Raw genomic sequence first — 20,260 nt, forward strand, 5'->3', positions numbered from 1 at the left:
TTAAAAAAAGTTATAACAGTAGAGGACACCTGAATGGGTGGGTCAAACTCCCATGGAACTAGGATTTTAGTTTAACCTTCAGTAGGTGTTGGGGTTTGGAAGCTGCTACAGCTCTCCCTGCTACAGCAAAATGCTTAAGTTCTTTCTCAGAGTTTTCCCTTCATGCACTTTCCTCTTGGATTGGAGAATTGCATGTGAGACAATCTATTTTATTGACTTTGCCAAGGGTGAATCGCATCTATTATTCAATAATTCATTATTCTGTAAGGTTTTCCAATAACAGTTACGTTACTCCAATTCTTGCTTTTGTTTCTACCGGAACTATAGTGTGTTTTGCTTCAAGCCTGGTAGTTTACCCAGTTGAATTGTACCCAGAACACAATGCCTTAAATCTGCTTTTATAAAGATAAGAAAAGTTGAGGTCTAGGCTATCTTCTTAATATATTTTGAGGGGGTTTAGTTTGGTCCACAAGACCTTTAAATGGGGCCAGCATGGAGTTGGCAGTGACCATGAAATACCTGCTGTTCAATCCCAGCTCAAACACAGTGAGTTCTCTGGGTGAAAAGTCTCAGTACTCCATAGCCAGTAGTAGGAATGGTTGCAGAAAGGTCTTGCAAAGGGGTTAGAATCAGTGTTCCAGACACTCGTACTCAGAATGAAATTATGAGGGAGGAAAGCAATGGAATAAATGATTTATTGTGCACAGCTAAAATGTGGAATTATCAATCATAAGCCATGTTGAACCAGAAGAGTGAGGCAGGAATTTTGAAGAGCATGGGGATTGAGCAGGAGATAATGATTAAATCAGGTAGAGATAAACAATGCCACTAATGGACTTCACTAAAATGACCTGTTACTGCATTAGAGTGACAGAGATGAAGAGGAGCTTTTTCTCTTTGAGAGTGGTGTATCTGTGTTATTCAGGGGTAGGTCAGGGCTGGGTCATTGAGTATATTCGAGGCTGAGGCTGAAACTAAGACATTTCTTTAAAACCAGGAACGGAATCAAGGGTCCCTTGTGAAAGGGCAGGAAATTGGAGTCGAGGGTTATCAGGTCAGCAGGATCTCATTGAATGGCAAAGCAGACTCAAAGGGCTGAATGGTCTATTTCTGCCCCTTTCGGGCTCCAAAACATTTGAAGTACTGGTGGTACTCTCGAGGTAGGTGAAGTAAGGACAGTGCATCAGAAAGACTCAAAAGAAAACCCCAGCCTTCAGCACAAATTGATGAACACTTGAACTTTTACTACCTCATGCCAAATTACTGTGGGTTGATTCTGGAAGTTGCTCTTCAAAGAATCATCTGAAGAAGTCTTTGTTTTATATTTGCCACAATGCCAAGTACAGGCTGTGGAGCTGCTTTCTTCTGTTTCTAGCCCTGCAATCTACTGCCAGACACTGCCCTCAGACCACTTCAACCTCAAATCGGAGACGGTCATAGCCTTGTGGTACTGTCACTGTCTTAGTCATCTCGAAACCCAGTAGTGTTCTGGGGACCCAGGTTCAAAACTCACCAATTCAGAGGGTGGAATGTGAATTCAACAAACATCTGGAATTAAAAGTTGAATGATGAACGTGACACTATTGTCACTGGTTGTAAACATCTCTGTGGTTCACCAATTCCAGTTAGGCAAGAAATGCACATGAAACTGAACAGCAATGTAGTCAACTGACCTTTCTGAAGAAAGTCCACTGGACCTGAAATGTTAACTCTACTTTCTCTCCACAGATACTGCCAGCCCCGCTTAGTTTCTCCAGCAGTTTCTGTTTGTGCTTCTGATTTCCAGCATCCACAGTTCTTTGAGTTTTGCTTGCCCTATGAAGTGGCCTAGCAGGACACTCAGTTGTATCAACCACGAGAAAGTCTTAAAGAGGGACAGGAACTGGATGGGCCACTTGGCATTGACTAAACCACTCAAAGTGACATCGGCAAACTCAGTCCTGTCAACCCTGCAACACTATCAACTCCTCCTGACCAATGCCTGGGGAACAGTGCCAAAATTAGGAGAGCTGTTTCACAGTCCTGTCAAGCGACAGCCTGATACAATCATACTCACAGAATCATACCTTACAGACAACACTATCACTACCCTTGGATATGACCTGTCCCACTGGCAGGACAGACCCAGCAGAGGTGGCAGAACAGTGGTACACAGTCAGGAGGGAGTTGCCTTGGGAGTCCTTGACATTGGCTGCAGACCAATAAGGTGGCAGGGTGGCTCAGTGGTTAGCACTGCTGCCTCACAGTGCCAGGGACTTGGGTTTGATTCCCGCCTCAGGCAACCACCTTTGTGGAGTTTGCACATTCTCCCAGTGTCTGTGTGGGTTTCCTCTGGGTGCGCTGGTTTCCTCCCACCATCAAAAGATGTGCAGGTTGGGTGAATTGGCTGTGCTAAATTGCCCACAGTGTTAGGTGCATTAGTCAGGGGGAAATGGGTTGGTGTGAGTGTGCAGGACCAAATGGCCTGTTTCCACGCTGTAGGGGATCTAATCTAAACTAAGTCTAAATCTCACCAAACCCATCAAGTTAATTATCTCTAAATTCCAGGTGGAAATGTATTCTTACATCTAATCCAATCAGGACTTCTGGGAACTGAACATAAAAGCTTTTAAAGCTTTTGGTTTCTCCCTCAAACAAAAAGAAATATTAATTCTTGATTCTTCCAACCAAAAGTAAGTTAATGCTCCTCAATGTTTACTCTGTCTGCCTCCTCCATTGCAAACAAATTCTCATTTTCACCCTGGGAACTCTCTCACACATATTAGTTTAAAAAAAAATGGCTCCAGAAATACTGACAAGTTAATCATTTAACCCTCGCATACACAATAGCCATATGCCACTAATTCAATATCCAAATCCTAAAATAAATGATAATAAATCACACGTTGCAGAACAGTGAACGGGAAAAAAAAACTTTCTTGCTATAGGAAGGATGTTGTGAAACTGAAAAGGGTTCAGAAAAGATTTACAAGGATATTGTCAGGATTGGAGGGTTTAAACTACCGGGAGAAGCTGAATAGGCTTGGAGTTATTTTCCCTGGAGCTTTGGATGCTGAGGGGTGACCTTATAGAAGATCTTTACAAGATAAAAAGGGCATGGATAGGGTGAATAGTGAAGCTTTTATCCCCAGGGCAGAGGAGGCCAAAACTAGAGGGCACAGGCTTAAGGTGACAGGCAAAGATTTACAAAGGATCTAGGGGGCAATTCTTTCATGCAGAGGGTGGTACGTGTATGGAATGAGCTGCTAGAGGAAGTGGTGGAGGCTGGTACAATTACAACATTTAAAAGGCATCTGGATGGGTATATAAATAGGAAGGGTTTGGAGGGATATGGGCCAAATGCCAGCAAACGGGACTAGATCAATTTAGCAAATCTGGTCGGCACAGACAAGTTGGACCGAAGGGTCTGTTTCCATGCTGTACATCTTTATGACTCTATAATACCTCTATAATAGCCAGAAGCTTCATTTAGGAATTCTCAATGACTACCAAGGCTATGTTACTGAACACAAGTGACTTGGAAACCTACTTCGAAATCTAATTCGAGGTTATAAGAGGCGCAACCAATTCCTTTCAAAATAATTTGTATTCTGAAAAGACAGTACGACAACAATGATTCTTATTAATAATCAATTTCAAAAATGATAACAGAGAAAAGTTATCTCACAGAATTTGAAAGGATCAAGCCACTTGGCTGAAGCTAATTTACGTCAGATGCTATCAGATATTTATCAGACAACGACGGCTCTCATCAACTCAAATAACCTTTCTCACTTTGATTTTTTTCTGCATTCAGCAAGCTCCCCAATGATTTTATTGCACTTTTACACCCAAAAGAAGTTTTCTTTAATTTCTCTCTTTTCAAACTCTTTGGTGCACATATTGATCCCTGGCCAACAGCCCAATTCACTATCAATTTCTAACAGAACACTCCAAGATCGAAGCCAGTGAGTTCGGCTTGCAGCCCAGGAACCCAAACTTAAAAAGATTGAGGTTCTCACTTCAGTGCAGTAGATCCATTCAGACAGCACACCTTTAACAATACAGTCTCATGAAACCAAAAGCTTCCATCTATCTCACAGTTTTAATATGGGGAAGCATCCAAAGCTGTTTTAGATTAGATTAGATTATTTACAGTGTGGAAACAGGCCCTTCGGCCCAACAAGTCCACACCGCCCCGCCGAAGCGCAACCCACCCATACCCCTACATCTACCCCTTACCTAACACTATGGGCAATTTACAATGGACCAATTCACCTGACCTGCACATCTTTGGTCTGTGAGAGGAAACCGGAGCACCCGGAGGAAACCCACGCAGACACGGGGAAAATGTGCAAACTCCACACAGTCAGTCGCCTGAGGCAGGAATTGAACCCGGGTCTCTGGTGCTGTGAGGCAGCAGTGCTAACCACTGTGCCACCGTGCCGCCCATTACTGGAGTGTAATCAGACAAAAATGGACACCAAGCTAACACAAAGGAGACATTAGGAGCAGTGTTCAAAATGCAAGGGAGAGACTTAGAGAGAGAATTTCAGAGGGGTTTATTCAAACATATGAAGGCATGGCTGGTGGAATGATCACATTCAGAGATTTGTGAGTAGCACAGATTAAAGAGATTCTTTACTTTAGTCTTTTACACAACAGCATTACATCCTATACACAACAGTATTACATCCTATGATATTTGCGTTTGAAGTACCTGCCACTCACCTATTGCTTCCAAAATGAGTGTGTAAGAAACTTGGATTTCTCTGTCCAGGTTCACCACGGTCCTGACTATTCCATCCCTAAAGCCGACGCTGAATTTTCCATCATCGTTGCCACCTGAAAGATCAAGTTGCTTTTCTATGTTAATGGCTGAGGTACCAGCTTCAGGCTAAACAAAGATTTGAGACATTCAATAAGACAGGTCAGAGATCCCGAAAGGTATCAGAAATCAGATGGACAGTTCATCCCACATGTTCCAGATGCACTGTAACATGTCTTGCTAGCATAGATATGGACAGTTTCTCCTTTCTCCTGGCAGAGAGTCGAACCTGGTGGAGGATATCCTAAGGATTCACCCCTCAGGTACATGGTCCTGTCCACTTGCAGCTCAAGCTAAATCCCATGTTATTCTTAAAACACAAAAACAAGGGAAGTATCTGTACCTGATATCTCTTTTGAATCAGTGATAGCTACACCCATTTATTCCTGTTACCATTCGTTGATGTTTGGACATCATAACCATTCGTAGAGGAATGTCTCTCAGATTATGTATACATTTACATCGATTCACTGGAAAAGATTATCCACTGCATTTTCAATGACCTCATTCTCTCTTTTAGAAAATGCAATGTTCATAGATCATTCCAACCATCGATCACCCATGGTCGTCCTTTCAAACTGTTACCCTTTAAATTGCAGGGAAATCTGGGGAATTAGATTTTTGTTGAATCTCTGTCCACAGCAATCCAAGTTGGATGCTGAGTCGAACCTATTCTTTGCTAAACTATGAATTTTCAGAACAAAGTTTGAAAATTTCTCAGGGCTGGTTTGCACCAGCTCCGCTGCCGTTGGCCAGAATCGATTCAGCGATCTGGAGTTTGCTACCCTGTCACACTGCAATTTTCACAGAAATTGCCACAAAGCAGCTGTGCTCAAGTCCTGCATGACTAACAAAATCCCAATTGAGAAAACATCAATCACATCTCGCTAATAGCAAATTCACTGCAACATCTGCTGACACATTGTAGTTAACTTGTAAGAATGGAAGAAAAAAGCCTTGTATTTCCTTAGTGTCTTTTACAATGCTCAAAAGTACTTCCTAACTGACAAAGTATTCACTTTTGTAACATAGGAAAACAACAGCCAATCTGCACACAGCAAGCTACCCAAAATAGCAATATAATGATGATTGAATGATCTATGTTATTGATGATGTGGAGGTGCCAGTGTTGGATTAGGGTGGACAAAGTTAAAAATCACACAACACCAGGTTATAGTCCAACAGGTTTATCTGGAAGCACTAGCTTTTGGAGCGCTGCTCTTTCATCAGGTAGCTGTGGAGCAGAATCATAAGGCACAGAATTTAGAGCAAAAGATCACAGTGTCATGCAACTGAAATGACATATTGACCAAACCTACATTGTTGTTAAGTCTTTCATCTTTTAGAATGGGTTGCAGGTTTCAGTTCATTAATATTAATGGACTGTCACCTGGTGTTGTGCGATTTTTAATTGTGTTATTGACGTTGACTGAAGACATTCGGGAGATCTCTTGCTTGCTCTTAAATACTCCATCACAAACTATTGTTGAGGGACAGTGGGAAATCTGGATCCAAACAGCATTCAAACGTTTCCTGGCAGCACAATGGTTAGCACTGCTGCCTCATAATGCTGGGGGCGTGGGTTCAGTTCCAGCCTTGGGTGACTGAGTGTGTGGAGCTTGCATCTTCTCCCTGTGTCTGCGTGGGTCTCCTCTCGGTGCTCTGCTTTCCTCCCACAGTCCAAAGATGTGCAGGTGAGGTAGGTCAGCCATGGATGCAGGCATATGGGGATAGGGTAGGTCAGGGTGTGATGGTGTTTGGAGGGTAGGTCAGGGTGTGATGGTGTTTGGAGGGTCAGTGTAGACTCGATGGGGTGAACGGCCTCCTTCCCCACTCTAGGAATTCTACAAACAGATGGAAGAATATGAGAATCGAGCAAGAATGCGAGATGGGATTTGACCGAACATGTGGGTAAGACTTGATGAACCAAATGGCCTTTTTGTTTCCATAACATTCCTGTTTAAAAGCAATCCAAAGTCATGCCAATAATAGTGAGTTGTAACCAAGAACGATACACCGAGTCTGAGATTGGGGCACTCTGGTTTTAGGTTGGTATACTGAGGCTATGATTTGTTGCTGGAAGGTTAGGAGGCTGATTGGAGCATTTAAATAAGTTTTGGTAATTTCAATGTCGCAAATTCTGGTGCGCTGACTTCCTGAAACCCCACTCACCCTCAAATACAAACCAGGCTTTAACTTTCAGTACAAGATTCCAAATTCAATTTTCAAATTGCAGAAAGAAACCTGGAGTATGGCTGCAGTAGGAATCAGCTTAATGACTGAAGAATGAAATCAAAGGTCCTCAAATCAAGCCAATCCTTAATTTCCTTTCATTTTAGCACTTTATCATTGATTCTGCGGAGTAGCATTTCAAAATGCTGTTCCTGTCCAGTGTGTCCATACAAAATCCCTCTCTGTTCAACGTAGTCACTCAAAATTAGCAGAGAGGACTGTGACATGACAACATAGACAATAGGTACAGGAGTAGGCCATTCAGCCCTTCGAGCCTGCACCGCCATTCAATATGATCATGGCGGATCATTCCTAATCAGTATCCTCTTCCTGCCTTATCTCCATACCCCTTGATTCCACTATCTTTGAGAGCTCTATCTAACTCTTTCTTAAATGAATCCAGAGACTGGGCCTCCACTGCCCTCTGGGGCAGAGCATTCCACACAGCCACCACTCTCTGGGTGAAGAAGTTTCTCCTCATCTCTGTCCTAAATGGTCTACCCTGTATTTCTAAGCTGTGTCCTCTGGTTCGGCATTCCCCCATCAGCGGAAATATGTTTCCTGCTGCCAGAGTGTCCAATCCTTTCATAATCTTATATGTCTCAATCAGATCCCCTCTCAGTCTTCTAGCTCAAGGATATACAAGCCCAGTCACTTCAGTCTTTCAGTGTAAGGTAATCCCGCCATTCCAGGAATTGACCTCGTGAACCTACGCTGCACTCCCTCAATAACCAGAATGTCTCTCCTCAAATTTGGAGACCAGAACTGCACACAGTACTCCAGGTGTGGTCTCACCAGGGCCCTGTACAGCTGCAGAAGAACCTCTTTGCTTCTATACTCAATTCCTCTTGTTATGAAGGCCAGCATGCTATTAGCCTTCTTCACTACCTGCTGTACCTGCATGCTTGCCTTCATTGACTGGTGGACAAGAACACCCAGATATCTTTGTACTGCCCCTTTACCTAATTTGATACCATTGAGGTAGTAATCTGCCTTCCTGTTCTTGCCACCAAAGTGGATAACCATACATTTATCCACATTAAACTGCATCTGCCATGCATCTGCCCACTCACCTAACTTGTCCAGGTCACCCTGTAATCTCCTAACATCCTCATCACATTTCACCCTGCCACCCAGCTTTGTATCATCAGCAAATTTGCTAATGTTATTGCTGATACCATCTTCTATATCATTAACATATATCGTAAAAAGCTGTGGTCCCAGCACGGATCCCTGTGGTACCCCACTGCCATTCCGAAATGGAGCCATTTATCAAAATTTATCAACATCTTGTATCAGGACAGTGACAGAATACTTTCCACTGAATAACTGTCACACCTTGGGTCTTTTACAGCTTTTTAAAGATCACTGGAGAAAAGGAGGACAATGTTGTGTTTTATATTCAATCAGAGTTTATTTTTTCAAACCATTGGGAAGTGAACAGTGATCAAAGTGGGATAATTAATTAAAACAAGATGATGAATACATAATCACTGTCAATTGCTGGAAAACTTACCTGGTTCGCTAAAGGAGTGAAATCTGCCATCCTTACCTGGTCTGGCCTACATGTGACTCCAGACCCACAGCAATGTGGGTGACTCTTACCTGCCCTCTGGGCAATTAGGGATGGGCAATATGGAATATAATGTGGAGAAATGTGAGCTTATCCACTTTGATAGGAGGAAAGGATATGCAGAGTATTTCTTAAATGGTGAGTGGTTGGAAAGTGTAGATATACAAAGGGACCGAAGTGTCCTGAAAGCTAACATTGTGGGTGCAGCAAGTTGTTAGGAAGCTTCATGAAATGATAGCCTTTATTGCAAGAGGATTTGAGTAGAGAAATAGCACAATCTTGCTTCAGTTGTGTAGGAACTTGGTTAGACTGCATCTGGAGTACTACACAGCTTTGGTCTCCCTATCTCAGGAAAGATATTATTGCTATAGAGACAGTACCACAAAGGTTCACCAGATTTCTCCCTGGGATATTGGGAATGTCCTAGAAAGGGGAATAGGGCAAACTGGGCTTGTACTATTGAGAGTTTCAAAAGAATAAGAGATAGTCTCTTTGGGAAACTTACAAAATATAGAAAGGGATAGACAGGGTAGATGCAGGTATGATATTTCCCCATGAATTGGGAGTCTAGAATCTGGGAGCATAACTTAGGTCTGAGATAAGGAGAATTTTCTTTTACTCAGGATTGTGAACCTTTGTAATTCTCTGCTGTGGAGGGCTGTGGAAGCTCAGTCTTTGAGTCTGTTGAAGATAGAGACTGAGATTATCAATGACATACAGGGTTATGGGGATGGGGTGGATAAAAGACACTGAAGTGTTCGATCAGCAGTAATTGTATTGAAGGGTGAGGCAGGTTCCTAAAGCTGACCTGCTGTTTCATTAACCTATATTCCCAGTAAGGGCTGGCTTAGTCAACGATACCCACAAGCTGTGAATGAGAAAGAAAAGGGGGGATGTCAGCCTGACGAATGTATCACTCACTGTTCACTTCCCAATGGTTTGAAAAAATAAACTCTGATCGAATACAAAACACAACATTGTCCTCCTTTTCTCCACAAATACTTGCAAGTTTAGAATCACGCAACCTCAGTCCAGTTGGATGTCATTGGCAAATCAAGACTGCACTAGCTCTTTCAAAAAGCAATTCAACTGGTCACCACAGCCTTGCAATAGTTTTCCTTATCAGGTATTTTGCTAATGCCCTTCTGAAAGTTATTATTGAATCTGTTTCCAATGCCTTTTCAGATAGTGAATTGTGGATCATAACAACTCACTTACTGCTCTCTCATGCAGGAAAATATCCACCTCGCATCATTAGTATCTGTAGAATCTCACTTTCAGAAATCTGAAAGCCAATTACTCTCAGTCACCAACACCAATTTCTGATCTCAAGTTTCCTTATAAACTGAATTTGAATTTAAAAAGGATCACTGCAGTACACATGGTCTTAAGCAAAGGTGATACAATCGATGAAAATCCTTCCTTCATGTTGCACGGAAAGATTAAGTCCCTCAGGTCATTAGAGCTAAGTCTCATCATCTGAAGATCCATTTAACATCAACTAAATGGAATCGTGTGCCAATGACAAATGTGGTGCAGAGACTTTTACAGCTCCCTCAAAACAACAAGTTAAACACACTTTACATTCATGACTGCTAGGTTTTAGTTAGGGATGAATAAATTAAATATATGGCATTGAGAAACATTATTGCCTATAATTCCTGTGGGATACAAGATTTCAAGGGGGAATGAAGGTGACCATGTCGCAGTGATGTAAAAACACAATAGCTATTCTATGCACAGCAAGATAGCACAAAAATGGTACTCTTCTTTCATCCCTGTCCAGACCAGCATGTTTGCCCATCCCTAGATGCCCAGGAAGCAGCTAAGAGTCAAACACATTGCTGTGGACCTGGAATCAAATGTCAGCTAGACTGGGTAAGGGTGGCCCATCCTTCCTGAAAGGACATTCATAAACTGGACCATTGACGCTGGTTTCATGGTCATAATTAGCTTTTTGCTGATGTCAAATGCACTATGATGGGATTTGAACCTATATGCTCAGAACATTAACCCGAAGTTTGACATTCGTAGCTCAGAGTCAATACCGCAATGCCTTGCATCCCCTGGGGAAAAGAAAAGCTCTCAGGAATACTGGAGAACCAAGGGTCTAGTAAAGATGGGGAGCTATTCATAAAAAAGTGGAACTGGATAATCAATGGAACTGAAATTTAGTAAAGCCCATTGTGACAATACTATGGCTTTAAGAGGTGTATTTGCTCCAGAGTTTTTTTTATGAAGAAAGGTTGTGACAGAGGTGACTGGTGGTCTGCTCCAAAGTCAATAAAATAAATCACTTCTGAGGCCTTGAGACTTTTTAAAAATTGGAACAACAGAAGCAGCCTTAATGGGTGGAGTCAGGTTGCCACAGTACCAAGATTTTTAGTTTACATTTTTCAGTAGCAGTTGCTGGGTCTTGAAGCTGAGTTTGGAAACTGCAGTACATCACTCCCTGCTACTCTCTTCCTCTCTCTCTCTCTCTCTCACACACACTCTCACACACACACACACAGTTTTCTCTTTATGTTTTTCCTCCTGGACCAGAGAATTACACGTGAGACAATCTACTTTACTGAATTTATCTTTGCCAAGAGTGTGTTTATGGGATGTTATTATATTGGAAGTTACTATTTAGTAGTTAAACAATCTATTGTTCTGTTAAGTTTTCCAGTAGACTTAAGTTTTTCTAATTTCTTATTTCTTTTGTTGTATTTTAATCATGGTGTCTGAATAAAATTTGTTTTACTTCAAACCTGGTAGTTAGGCCAATCGAATTGCACCTGGAACACAATGCCTGGCACTTGTCTTCAAAGCATTAGGGTCGAGGCTATCTCCTTAATATATTCTGAGAGTTTGGCCTGGTCCATAACACCGTGGAGTTGGAAATCTGCAGTCTAGAGAGAAGTACGTGGCTGTAGATTATAGCTGATGCCTTGATGGTCATTCTGCAAAACTGGTATGGTCCTTACAGACTGAGGGGCAACAGATGTAATATCACTCATTAAGAAATGGGACAGAGTGAGAAAGGGAAGAACAGACCGAATACCCAAATCTCAGAAGGAGGGAAAATGTTAGAATCTGTTCCAAAGAGTGTGATAACTGGAAATTATAAAAATAAAGGTCTGATTTCGTGGAGTCAATGCGGCTTTATGAAAGATAAGTTTCATACAACTGAAGATTGAGAATGTTACAAGCAGAATAGATAAGAAACCAGTGAATGTGGTGTATTTGGATTTTCAGAAGGCTCTTGATAAAGTCTGCTACCAAAGAAATTATGAAACAAAATTGGAGCAGATGGGATTTAGGGTAGTACACTGACATGGATTGAGAACTGGCTAACAGACAGAAAGTAAAAAGTTGGAACAAATGAGGCATTATCAGATGGGAGGGCATTGGCCAATGGGATCTAGATGGCCACAATCTACATCACTGTCGTGGATGTGGGCACTAAATGTGTGATTTCTATGTTTGTTGATGACACAAAACTAGATGGAAATGTGTTTTGAGGAGAAGGATGTGTGTGTGTGTGTGTGTGTGTGTGTGTGTGTGTGTGTGTGTGTGTCTGTGTGTGCACATGTGCATGCATGCCTGCATTTGTATGTATGTGTTTTAGTGGAGCCCACTGGACCTTTCTGATGTGGAGTTTGATATCAAAATGATCATCGTGACTCCCTAAAATTCAGCTACCATAAACTTCAAATAAAAGGACCTGAAAAGATATTTGAGTTTCGGAGTACAGGGCTTGATGGGAGCTTTTCAAGAGGGAGTGTGATGCCTCTGAGTTGATTAGATCAATGAAAATTTCCCAACAGTAACCCCCTGATGAAAAATAATGCTTTCTGAGCCGATTTCTCCACACTGCATGAGCAATTACAGTGCTGTATTTGGAACAATGCTGAGTGCAGGGATGGCTTAGGGGAGCAAAAATCAAACAATTTCAAAATTACTGAAGTTCAGAAACCGGGGAAAGGAATGTATCAATTGCTTTTCCCAACTGAGGGCCCTTTTCAATCAACATTTGAAGGAAGTGGAGTGTACATGAAGTCTGCTTCCAGATGGCCAAGGAGTAAGACTAAGAAATTGGAGGAACATCTGTAATAACATCCTGGGACTGTACGGCAGCTCTGCTGGATTAACTTGATCTTCCTGGATAACTGGCCTATACTTCACTGTGGCCAACATGAGACAGCAGTGCTCAGTGGAGCATCACTAGATCCCGACCCCAGTAAATGACTAAGTGATCCCTGACACCTGTCTGCTCAACGGTGCAAAGAGCTCTCATTCAATGTAAAAATAAGCACAACTTGGGTCCAATGGATCACCAGGCCAACTAGTTTCCTAAACAGTGAGAGATTGGGAAGCATTGATGACTAAAGGGACCTGAGTATCAGAGAGTCATGGAGACGTACAACATGGAAACAGAACCTTTGGTCCAACCAATCCCAAACTAAACTAGTCTTACCCTGCCTGTTTTTTGGTCCATATCCCTTCAAACATTTATTATTTATTTACCTAAATGTCTTCCAAATGTTGTAATTGTAACTGTATCCACCACCTTATCTGGAAGTTCTATCCTGACACGAACTAGCCTCTGTATAAAAAAATTACACGGTATATCTTTTTTTTAAACTTTTCTCACCTTAAAAATATCTCCTATCGTCTTGAGATCCCCTCACCCTAGGGAAAAGGCACCTACCATTCACCTCACCTAGACCCTCATGATTTCATAAACCTCTTCCAGGTCACCCCTCGACCGCCTACTTTCAGTGAAAACAATCCCAGCCTATCCAGCCTATCCTTATAACTTTTGTCTTTGTGCACGAGTCATCAAAAATTAACATAAGCAGGCGCAGCGAGCAGTTCAGAAAGTAAATTGACCACTTTGGTGGAAGATTTCAGTACAGAAGTCGAGCTGTCTTGCTGTAATTATGTACAGCCTTGGTGAGACTGCACTTGGGTATTGTGCCCAGTTTTGGTCTCTTTAATGAAGAAGAGAAACACTTGCCATCAGTAAGTGCACCAATCTGATCCCTGGGATGGTTCTGCTGTTCTATGAGGAGGGATCATTCTAGGATCTTAAAAGAAGTGACCAGTGAGATAGTGGATGCATTGTTTTGTTGTTCCAAACAATCTTGATTTAGGGAAGAGACCATCTGATTGGACAATAGCAAATGTAACTCCTTTATTCAAAAGAGAAGGGAAACAGAAAGGAGGAAACTTCAGATCAGTTGGCTTATCATCTACCAGAGGGAAAAACCTTGTGAAATTCACCGATGACTCAAAGACGGGTGGCAACATAAGCTGTGAGGAGGATACAAAAGTACAGAATCAGATTAAGTGAGTGGACAAAGATCTGGCAAGAGTAGTATAATGTGGAAAAATGAGACATTGCCCATTTTGGAAGCCTATGGCTTATGAGAGAATGCTCTAGTGCATGAATTGGAAAATGTTAGTATGCAGCTGCAGCAAGTAATTAAGAAATGCAATTGAGTATTATCACTTATTGCAAGGCAAATGCTTCAGTTAAACAGAATAATGAAGAGACTGTGCACAGATTTGGTTTCCAAGTTGAAGAGGGACTAGTTGAGAGATGGCTTACCAAACCAATATTTGAAAGGAGAGGACTGTCTTATGAGGAAAGATTGGACAGACTAAGCTTTTCTCATCTGGAGTTTAGAAAACTACATTCTCCAAATAGCAGCCTGTGATCGTTGACAGCTGAAAAATGTGTTGCTGGAAAAGCACAGCAGGTCAGGCAGCATCCAAGGAGCAGGAGAATCAACGTTTCGGGCATGAGCCCTTCTTCAGGGATCGTTGACAGGCAGCTTGCCCACCTGTTTCATCACAGAGGCTCCAGAGGCAATCCTTACCCAATGCTGCTCTGTAGTGTTAGCCTGGAGTCTGTGCTCTTGATGGATTTGAATTTCCAAGCCTCTGATACGGAGGTAAATGTAACCACAGTTGAGCAAAACCTAACCCCGCAGAACTTAGCTTCTGACAACATGGTGAAAATAATAGCAATTTATTTCTACACTGTTGCTACACAGGGTGCAAAGGATAAAGAGCAGTCTAACCAGTCTATGCTGGTATTATGTACAGCCTTGGTGAGACTGCACTTGGGTATTGTGCCTAGTTTTGGTCTCTTTAATGAAGGAAAGGTATACTTGCCATCAACAAGTGCAATGATGGTTCAGCAATCTGATCCTTGGGATGGTTCAGTCCAGGGTAAAGCGAGAGAGAGAGAGAGAGAGAGAGAGAGAGAGAGAGAGAGAGAGAGAGAGAGAGAGAGAGAGAGAGAGAGAGAGAGAGAGAGAGAGAGCCGAGGGCCAAGAGAGAGAATGTTTATGCACGACTCAAGACTCATCCCATCCTTTCTCACTTAAACCCCTGATCATTACTCTCTATTCATATCCCTGCAGTGTGGATAAAGGCCATTTGCCCCATCAAGTCTGCACCAATCCTTAAAGATCATCCCACCTACAGCCAGCAACCCCCCTCCCTACCCTAGTAACCCCGCATTTTCCATGGCTTAATCCACCTGCATATCTTTGGTCTGTGGGAGGAAACCAGAGCACCCTGAGGAAACCCACGCTGACACGGGGGAGAACATACAAGCTCCACACAGACAGTCGCCCGGGGATGGGATCGAACCCCTATGGCTGGAATTGTGAGGTAGCAATACTGACCACAGAGCTACCGATTCCCCATCTCTCACATGTGCTTGTCCAGTTTCACCTTAAATGCATCTAGACTATTAATTTCATCAACTCCCCACAATCTCACCCTTTTTATGGCTGTCACTGCTCTAGATTAAACTGAAGAGATGGTGTTGGGATGCAGAGTCACCATGATCCCAAAGGATAATGGAGAAGGTTCAAGGGCCAGCTTCTGTCCCTACTGGAGCGAGCAACTTTTTTTAATAAAATGGAGCAGCATTCCACAGAGATATAAAAGAAGTACTTTGAATATTCTTCAGGCTAGGTGAATGAGCTGGGTGAAAGCTAAATGGCTGTTTCCTGGCTCTTGAGTAGGTGAATGTCAAGCCTTAACACATTGCATAAGCTCAGCTCTCTGCTCACCAGCATTTTAATTCCGATTCCTAATTACAAACACCGCAGGTGTGTAGCATGCACACAATGCAGACTGCATGAACAGCTGGTACCTATTCATCTCTGCCAAACAGAGCTTGGGTAGCAGAATCTGAATAACAAAAATATACAACAGCTAAGGGTGAAACATGACAAAGATTGGGGTGCAGCGAGGGATGAGAATTTGGTAAACCGTCCTCATCCTGCTGCTCCAAGGGAGGGACCCACCTGTGATGAAGTAGCTCAGCTCTGCGTTCAGACCATCGTCACTGTCGCTACAGTTGAGCTGGACCACCCTGTGATCCCTGGGCACGTCCTCGGAGAGAGAGATATCATATACAGCTGGGTGAAATGTAGGAACCTCGTCATTTATGTCCAGCACTGAAACAAACAACAATTTAAAGGAGGAAGTTGGTGTTAAGAACTAAACACGAAAGGCAATGGAACAGTGGTACTCTCACGAGACTAATCATCTAAAGACCGAGGTATCGCTCTAGCGACCGGGATTCAAATCCAATCAAGGCATGAAATCAACAGGTTTGGTGCTGGTTAGAATCACAGAAACCTACAGTGTGGAAACAGGCCCTTTGGCCCATCAAGTTAACACTGACCCTCTGAAGAGCATCCCACCCAGAAACACCTCCCACACCACTGCATTTCCCAAGGCTAATTCACACAGCCTGCACATCCCCGGATACTGTGGGCAATTTCCCATGGCCAATCCACCCTAACCTGCACATCTTTGGATTGTGAGAGGAAACCAGAGCACCCAGAGGAAACCCACTCAGACACAGGGAGAATGTGCAAACTCCAAGGGTGGAATCAAACCCGGGTCACTGGTACTGGGAGGCAGCAGTGCTAACCACTGAGCCACCGTTAGGTGGACTGTCCAGACTACATTGCACTTCACTGTCCAGGGATGTGCAGGCTAGGTGGATTAGCTGTGAGATTTATGGAGATAGGAGGGGGGGACTCTTAGGAGAGTTGGTGTAGACTCAATGGGCAAAATTGCACTGTAGGGCATTCTATGATTCTAACAAAAATCTGGAATTAAGAATCCAATGTTGACCATGAAACTGGTGGGAGGAGAAACCCACTTGGTTCACTTGGGAAGGAAACTGCCAACTTTTCCAGGCACAGCCTGTGTGTGTCACAGCAATGTGGCTGAATCTGAACTGTCCCTTTGAACAATCCAAGCCAGCAGGGCCCACATCCTGGGAATGAACTTTTAAGGAAATGGGCTTCAAAAAAGCCAGAAGAATGGATTCTTCCAACCTTGCTCAGAGACAAGTTGCACTCATCAGGACAAAGGCAAGAATGCAAATCCTCAGCCAAGGAGCTGTTGTGGTGTTGTGGTAATGTCTCTGCCTCTAAGCCAGGAAGCCCAGGTTCAAGTCTGACCAACTCCAGCGGTGTATCATAACATGTCTGAACAAGTTGATTAAAATGACAATAAATGTGCAAGTTGAGGGGCTGTTGTGGTGTAATGGTAGTGCCCCTATTCCTGAGCCAGGAGGTCTGGGTTCAAGCCCCACCTGTTCCAGAGATGTATCTGAATGGATCAATTAAAATTATCTACACAGCTTCAGCTGATCAGAATCAACTAATAAACACCCGGCCTCCTGAGGTAGAAATTATTGTGAGTGCTTGAAGTTTGGCATTCTTGCATTTGTCCTGATGAGTGCAGAACAAATGACCTTCGATTCAGATGAGTCCCCATCATTGAGCTCCAACCTCCTCCTCCTCCTCCAATACAATAAGAGTAGAGGGCAGCTTGGTGGCTCAGTGTTTAGCACTGTGGTGTCGCAGTGCTAGAGACCTAGGTTCAATTCCAGCCTCGGGTGACTGTCTGTCTGGAGTTTGCATGTTCTCCCTGTGTCAGTGTGGGTTTCCTCTGGATACAATAGCAGCAGTGGACAAGTAATGGTTCACTTCTTCAAATACCTTTCTCTACTTTCTGCCCCACACTCTCGGGGGATGACACCTCTGTGAGTGAGTGGGAAGGGGTGTAGCCGCAGCAAAAACATAAAGTGCTAGCGAAACTCAAGCTCGGCTCCGAAGCAGATTCATACTGGACTCGGAATGTTAACTCTGTTTTTCTCCCTCCACAGATGGGTCAGGCCTGCTGAGTTTCTCCAGCAATTTATGTGCTAGGTGTGGGTAAACCGATTTAATTCATTCATGCACACAGTCCTTCCTGAAATTTGGAGGTCTTGTAAAATACTGTTCTCCTGTCAGTGCTATTGATCCAGGACTTTTCAAAATTGTTATTGCTTACCCCTGATGGTCAGGGTGCTGGTGGAGCTCCTCGGTACCATCCCTGCGTCTCTGGCTATCAACCTCAAGTAATACTCCGCTATCTGCTCTCGGTCCAGCGTCGTGGTCGACGTGATTAATCCTGTGCTGGAGTTGAGCACAAAGTCCAACCTGGGCATGCCCACTTGCATAGAGTACGTGACCACCCCATTGGAGCTCTCGTCCGGATCCAGCACTGAGACCTGGTGTTGGAGAGAGGGAAGCAGAACTGTACCTGGGAACAGTCTGAAAGGGAGCAAGACAAACCAGGAGGGGGCAGGAGGGGACAGAGAGGGGAGAGGAGAGGAGAGGAGAGGGAGGGGACCAGAGGGGCCAAGAGGAGGAAGGGAGGGGACAGGAAGGCATTGGAGAGGAAAAGGACTAGGAGGGTGGGAAAGGAAGGTGTCGAGAGGCGACGGGAAGGCTCTGGAAGGGAATGGAGGGGGGGAGAGGAGGGTGAAAAGAGGGGGAAAGGAGGCAAAATGTGGGGAAAAGGAGGGGAAGAGAGGGGACAGCAGGGGACAGGAGGGGAGAAGATGGGACAGATGGGGAGGAGAAGGGAGTGGGAGGAGGGAAAGAGGGGGAAGGGAGTTGAAGGGAGGTGGAGGGATGGGGGAAGGAGGGAATGGGAATGTGAGAGAAGATGGGGAAGGGGCAATACTCTTTGTGAGCACAGGAAGGAGGAGGCCAGTCAAGGTGGTCCCCACAGGAGGGGAGGGGAAAAACATCACCGGCCAGAGAGTGAGAGACAGGAGAGAAAGCTGGAGGAGGTCTCAGGAACAGGAGATGGTGATTCAATGAAGGGAGCTGAAGACAAACACAAAGAATAATAGGCCATTCATCCCCTCGATTACATCATGGCTGGTCTCTTATAGTTTATCTCTATCTTGTATTGGTTCTGGAACTATCAAGTGCTTTGGCCAGTAATAATCTATCAAGCGCAGTTTCAAAAACGTTCAATTGAACCCCAGAACCTACAGCCTTTCGTGGAAGAACATTCTGGATTTTGGAAAAAAACAGGTACTGATTTGAGGAATGTTCAAAGTTCAGGACATTAAATTGCTGCCACAGGACAGAGGGTTTCCCAGCACAAATCCTGCAGTTTTCTCCTGGGTTTGTATTTCCAGAACCTTCCATGGTCTGTACTTGATGAGCTGTCCTCGTCATGAGATCAGGGAATTGTCGCTCGTCTGTGATTGTAAGGTGCAGACCCACTTTAAAGCACTTTGCTGCCGATGTGGAGTGGTCAGCTCATGATAAGTATTAAATAGGTAAAATAATCTCAAAGGGAACAACAACTTACACCAAATGAGAGGAAAATGTGCTGATTAGTCACAGTCACAGAGTCATACAGACCCTTCGGCCCAACTAGTCTGTGCCGACCATAATCCCAAACTAAACTAGTCCCACCTGCCTGGTTCTGGCCCATATCCCTCCAAACATTTCATATTCATGTACTTATGCAAATACTTTTTAAATATTGTAACTCTATCCACATCCACCACTTCCCCTGGAAGTTCATTCAACATACAAACCACTCTCTGTGTAAAAAAGTTGCCCCTCATGTCTTTTTTAAATCTTTCTCCTCTCACCTTAAAAATATACTGCCTGGTTTTAAAATCCATCACCTTAGGGAAAGGACACCTGCCATTAACCCTATCTATACCCCTTGTGATTTTAAAAACCGGTATAAGGTCATCCCTCAACCTCCTAATCTCCAGTGAATAAAGTCCCAGCCTAATCAGCCTCTCCCTATAACTCAAACCTCCCATTCATGGCAACATCCTGGTAAATCTCTTCGGAACCAGCTCCAGCTTAATCGTATCCTTTCTATAACAGGATGACCAGAACGGAGCACAGCAATCCAGAAGAGGCCTCGTATCCTGTACAACCTCAACATGGCATCCCAACTCTGTACTCAAAGAACTGAGTAAAGAAGCTAAACACCCTCTTAACAACCCTGTCTACATGGGATACAGACTTCAAAGAATCGTCTACCTGAATCCCTTGGTCTTTCTGTTCTAAACAAAGTTGGCAAGTCAACCGTGAATCAGCGATGCTTTCTCATGCAGTATGAATTGTAGTTCCCTTTGAAATTTGGAATTCTTGCATTTGTCCTGATGAATGCAAGATGAAACATTTTGTCAGCAATTTTCCCCTTTCGGAAATATGTATATTTTCTGGTACTGTGCCACTCCTTACCTTCACTAATTTAAAGTTTCCACATACTTAGGGCTGGGGTAAGTGCATTTGGACCTGTGGCAG

At 43.5% G+C, this 20,260-nt stretch overlaps 1 protein-coding gene across 1 annotated transcript in view; it reads right to left on the reverse strand.

The window, feature by feature from the left end:
• cdh23 (cadherin-related 23) overlaps positions 1-20,260 on the reverse strand; it is a 967,008-nt gene that overhangs the window by 447,851 nt on the left and 498,897 nt on the right. Inside the window, exons 24-26 of the mRNA XM_072583543.1 lie at positions 17,979-18,198; positions 15,929-16,081; positions 4,711-4,824 (exon numbers count right to left, since the gene is read on the reverse strand). Coding sequence (XP_072439644.1) covers positions 4,711-4,824; positions 15,929-16,081; positions 17,979-18,198 — 487 coding nt within the window. The remainder of the gene's footprint in view (positions 1-4,710; positions 4,825-15,928; positions 16,082-17,978; positions 18,199-20,260) is intronic.

The sequence above is a fragment of the Chiloscyllium punctatum genome, chromosome 13 (assembly GCF_047496795.1).
Source record: "Chiloscyllium punctatum isolate Juve2018m chromosome 13, sChiPun1.3, whole genome shotgun sequence".
Lineage (NCBI taxonomy): Eukaryota > Metazoa > Chordata > Chondrichthyes > Orectolobiformes > Hemiscylliidae > Chiloscyllium > Chiloscyllium punctatum.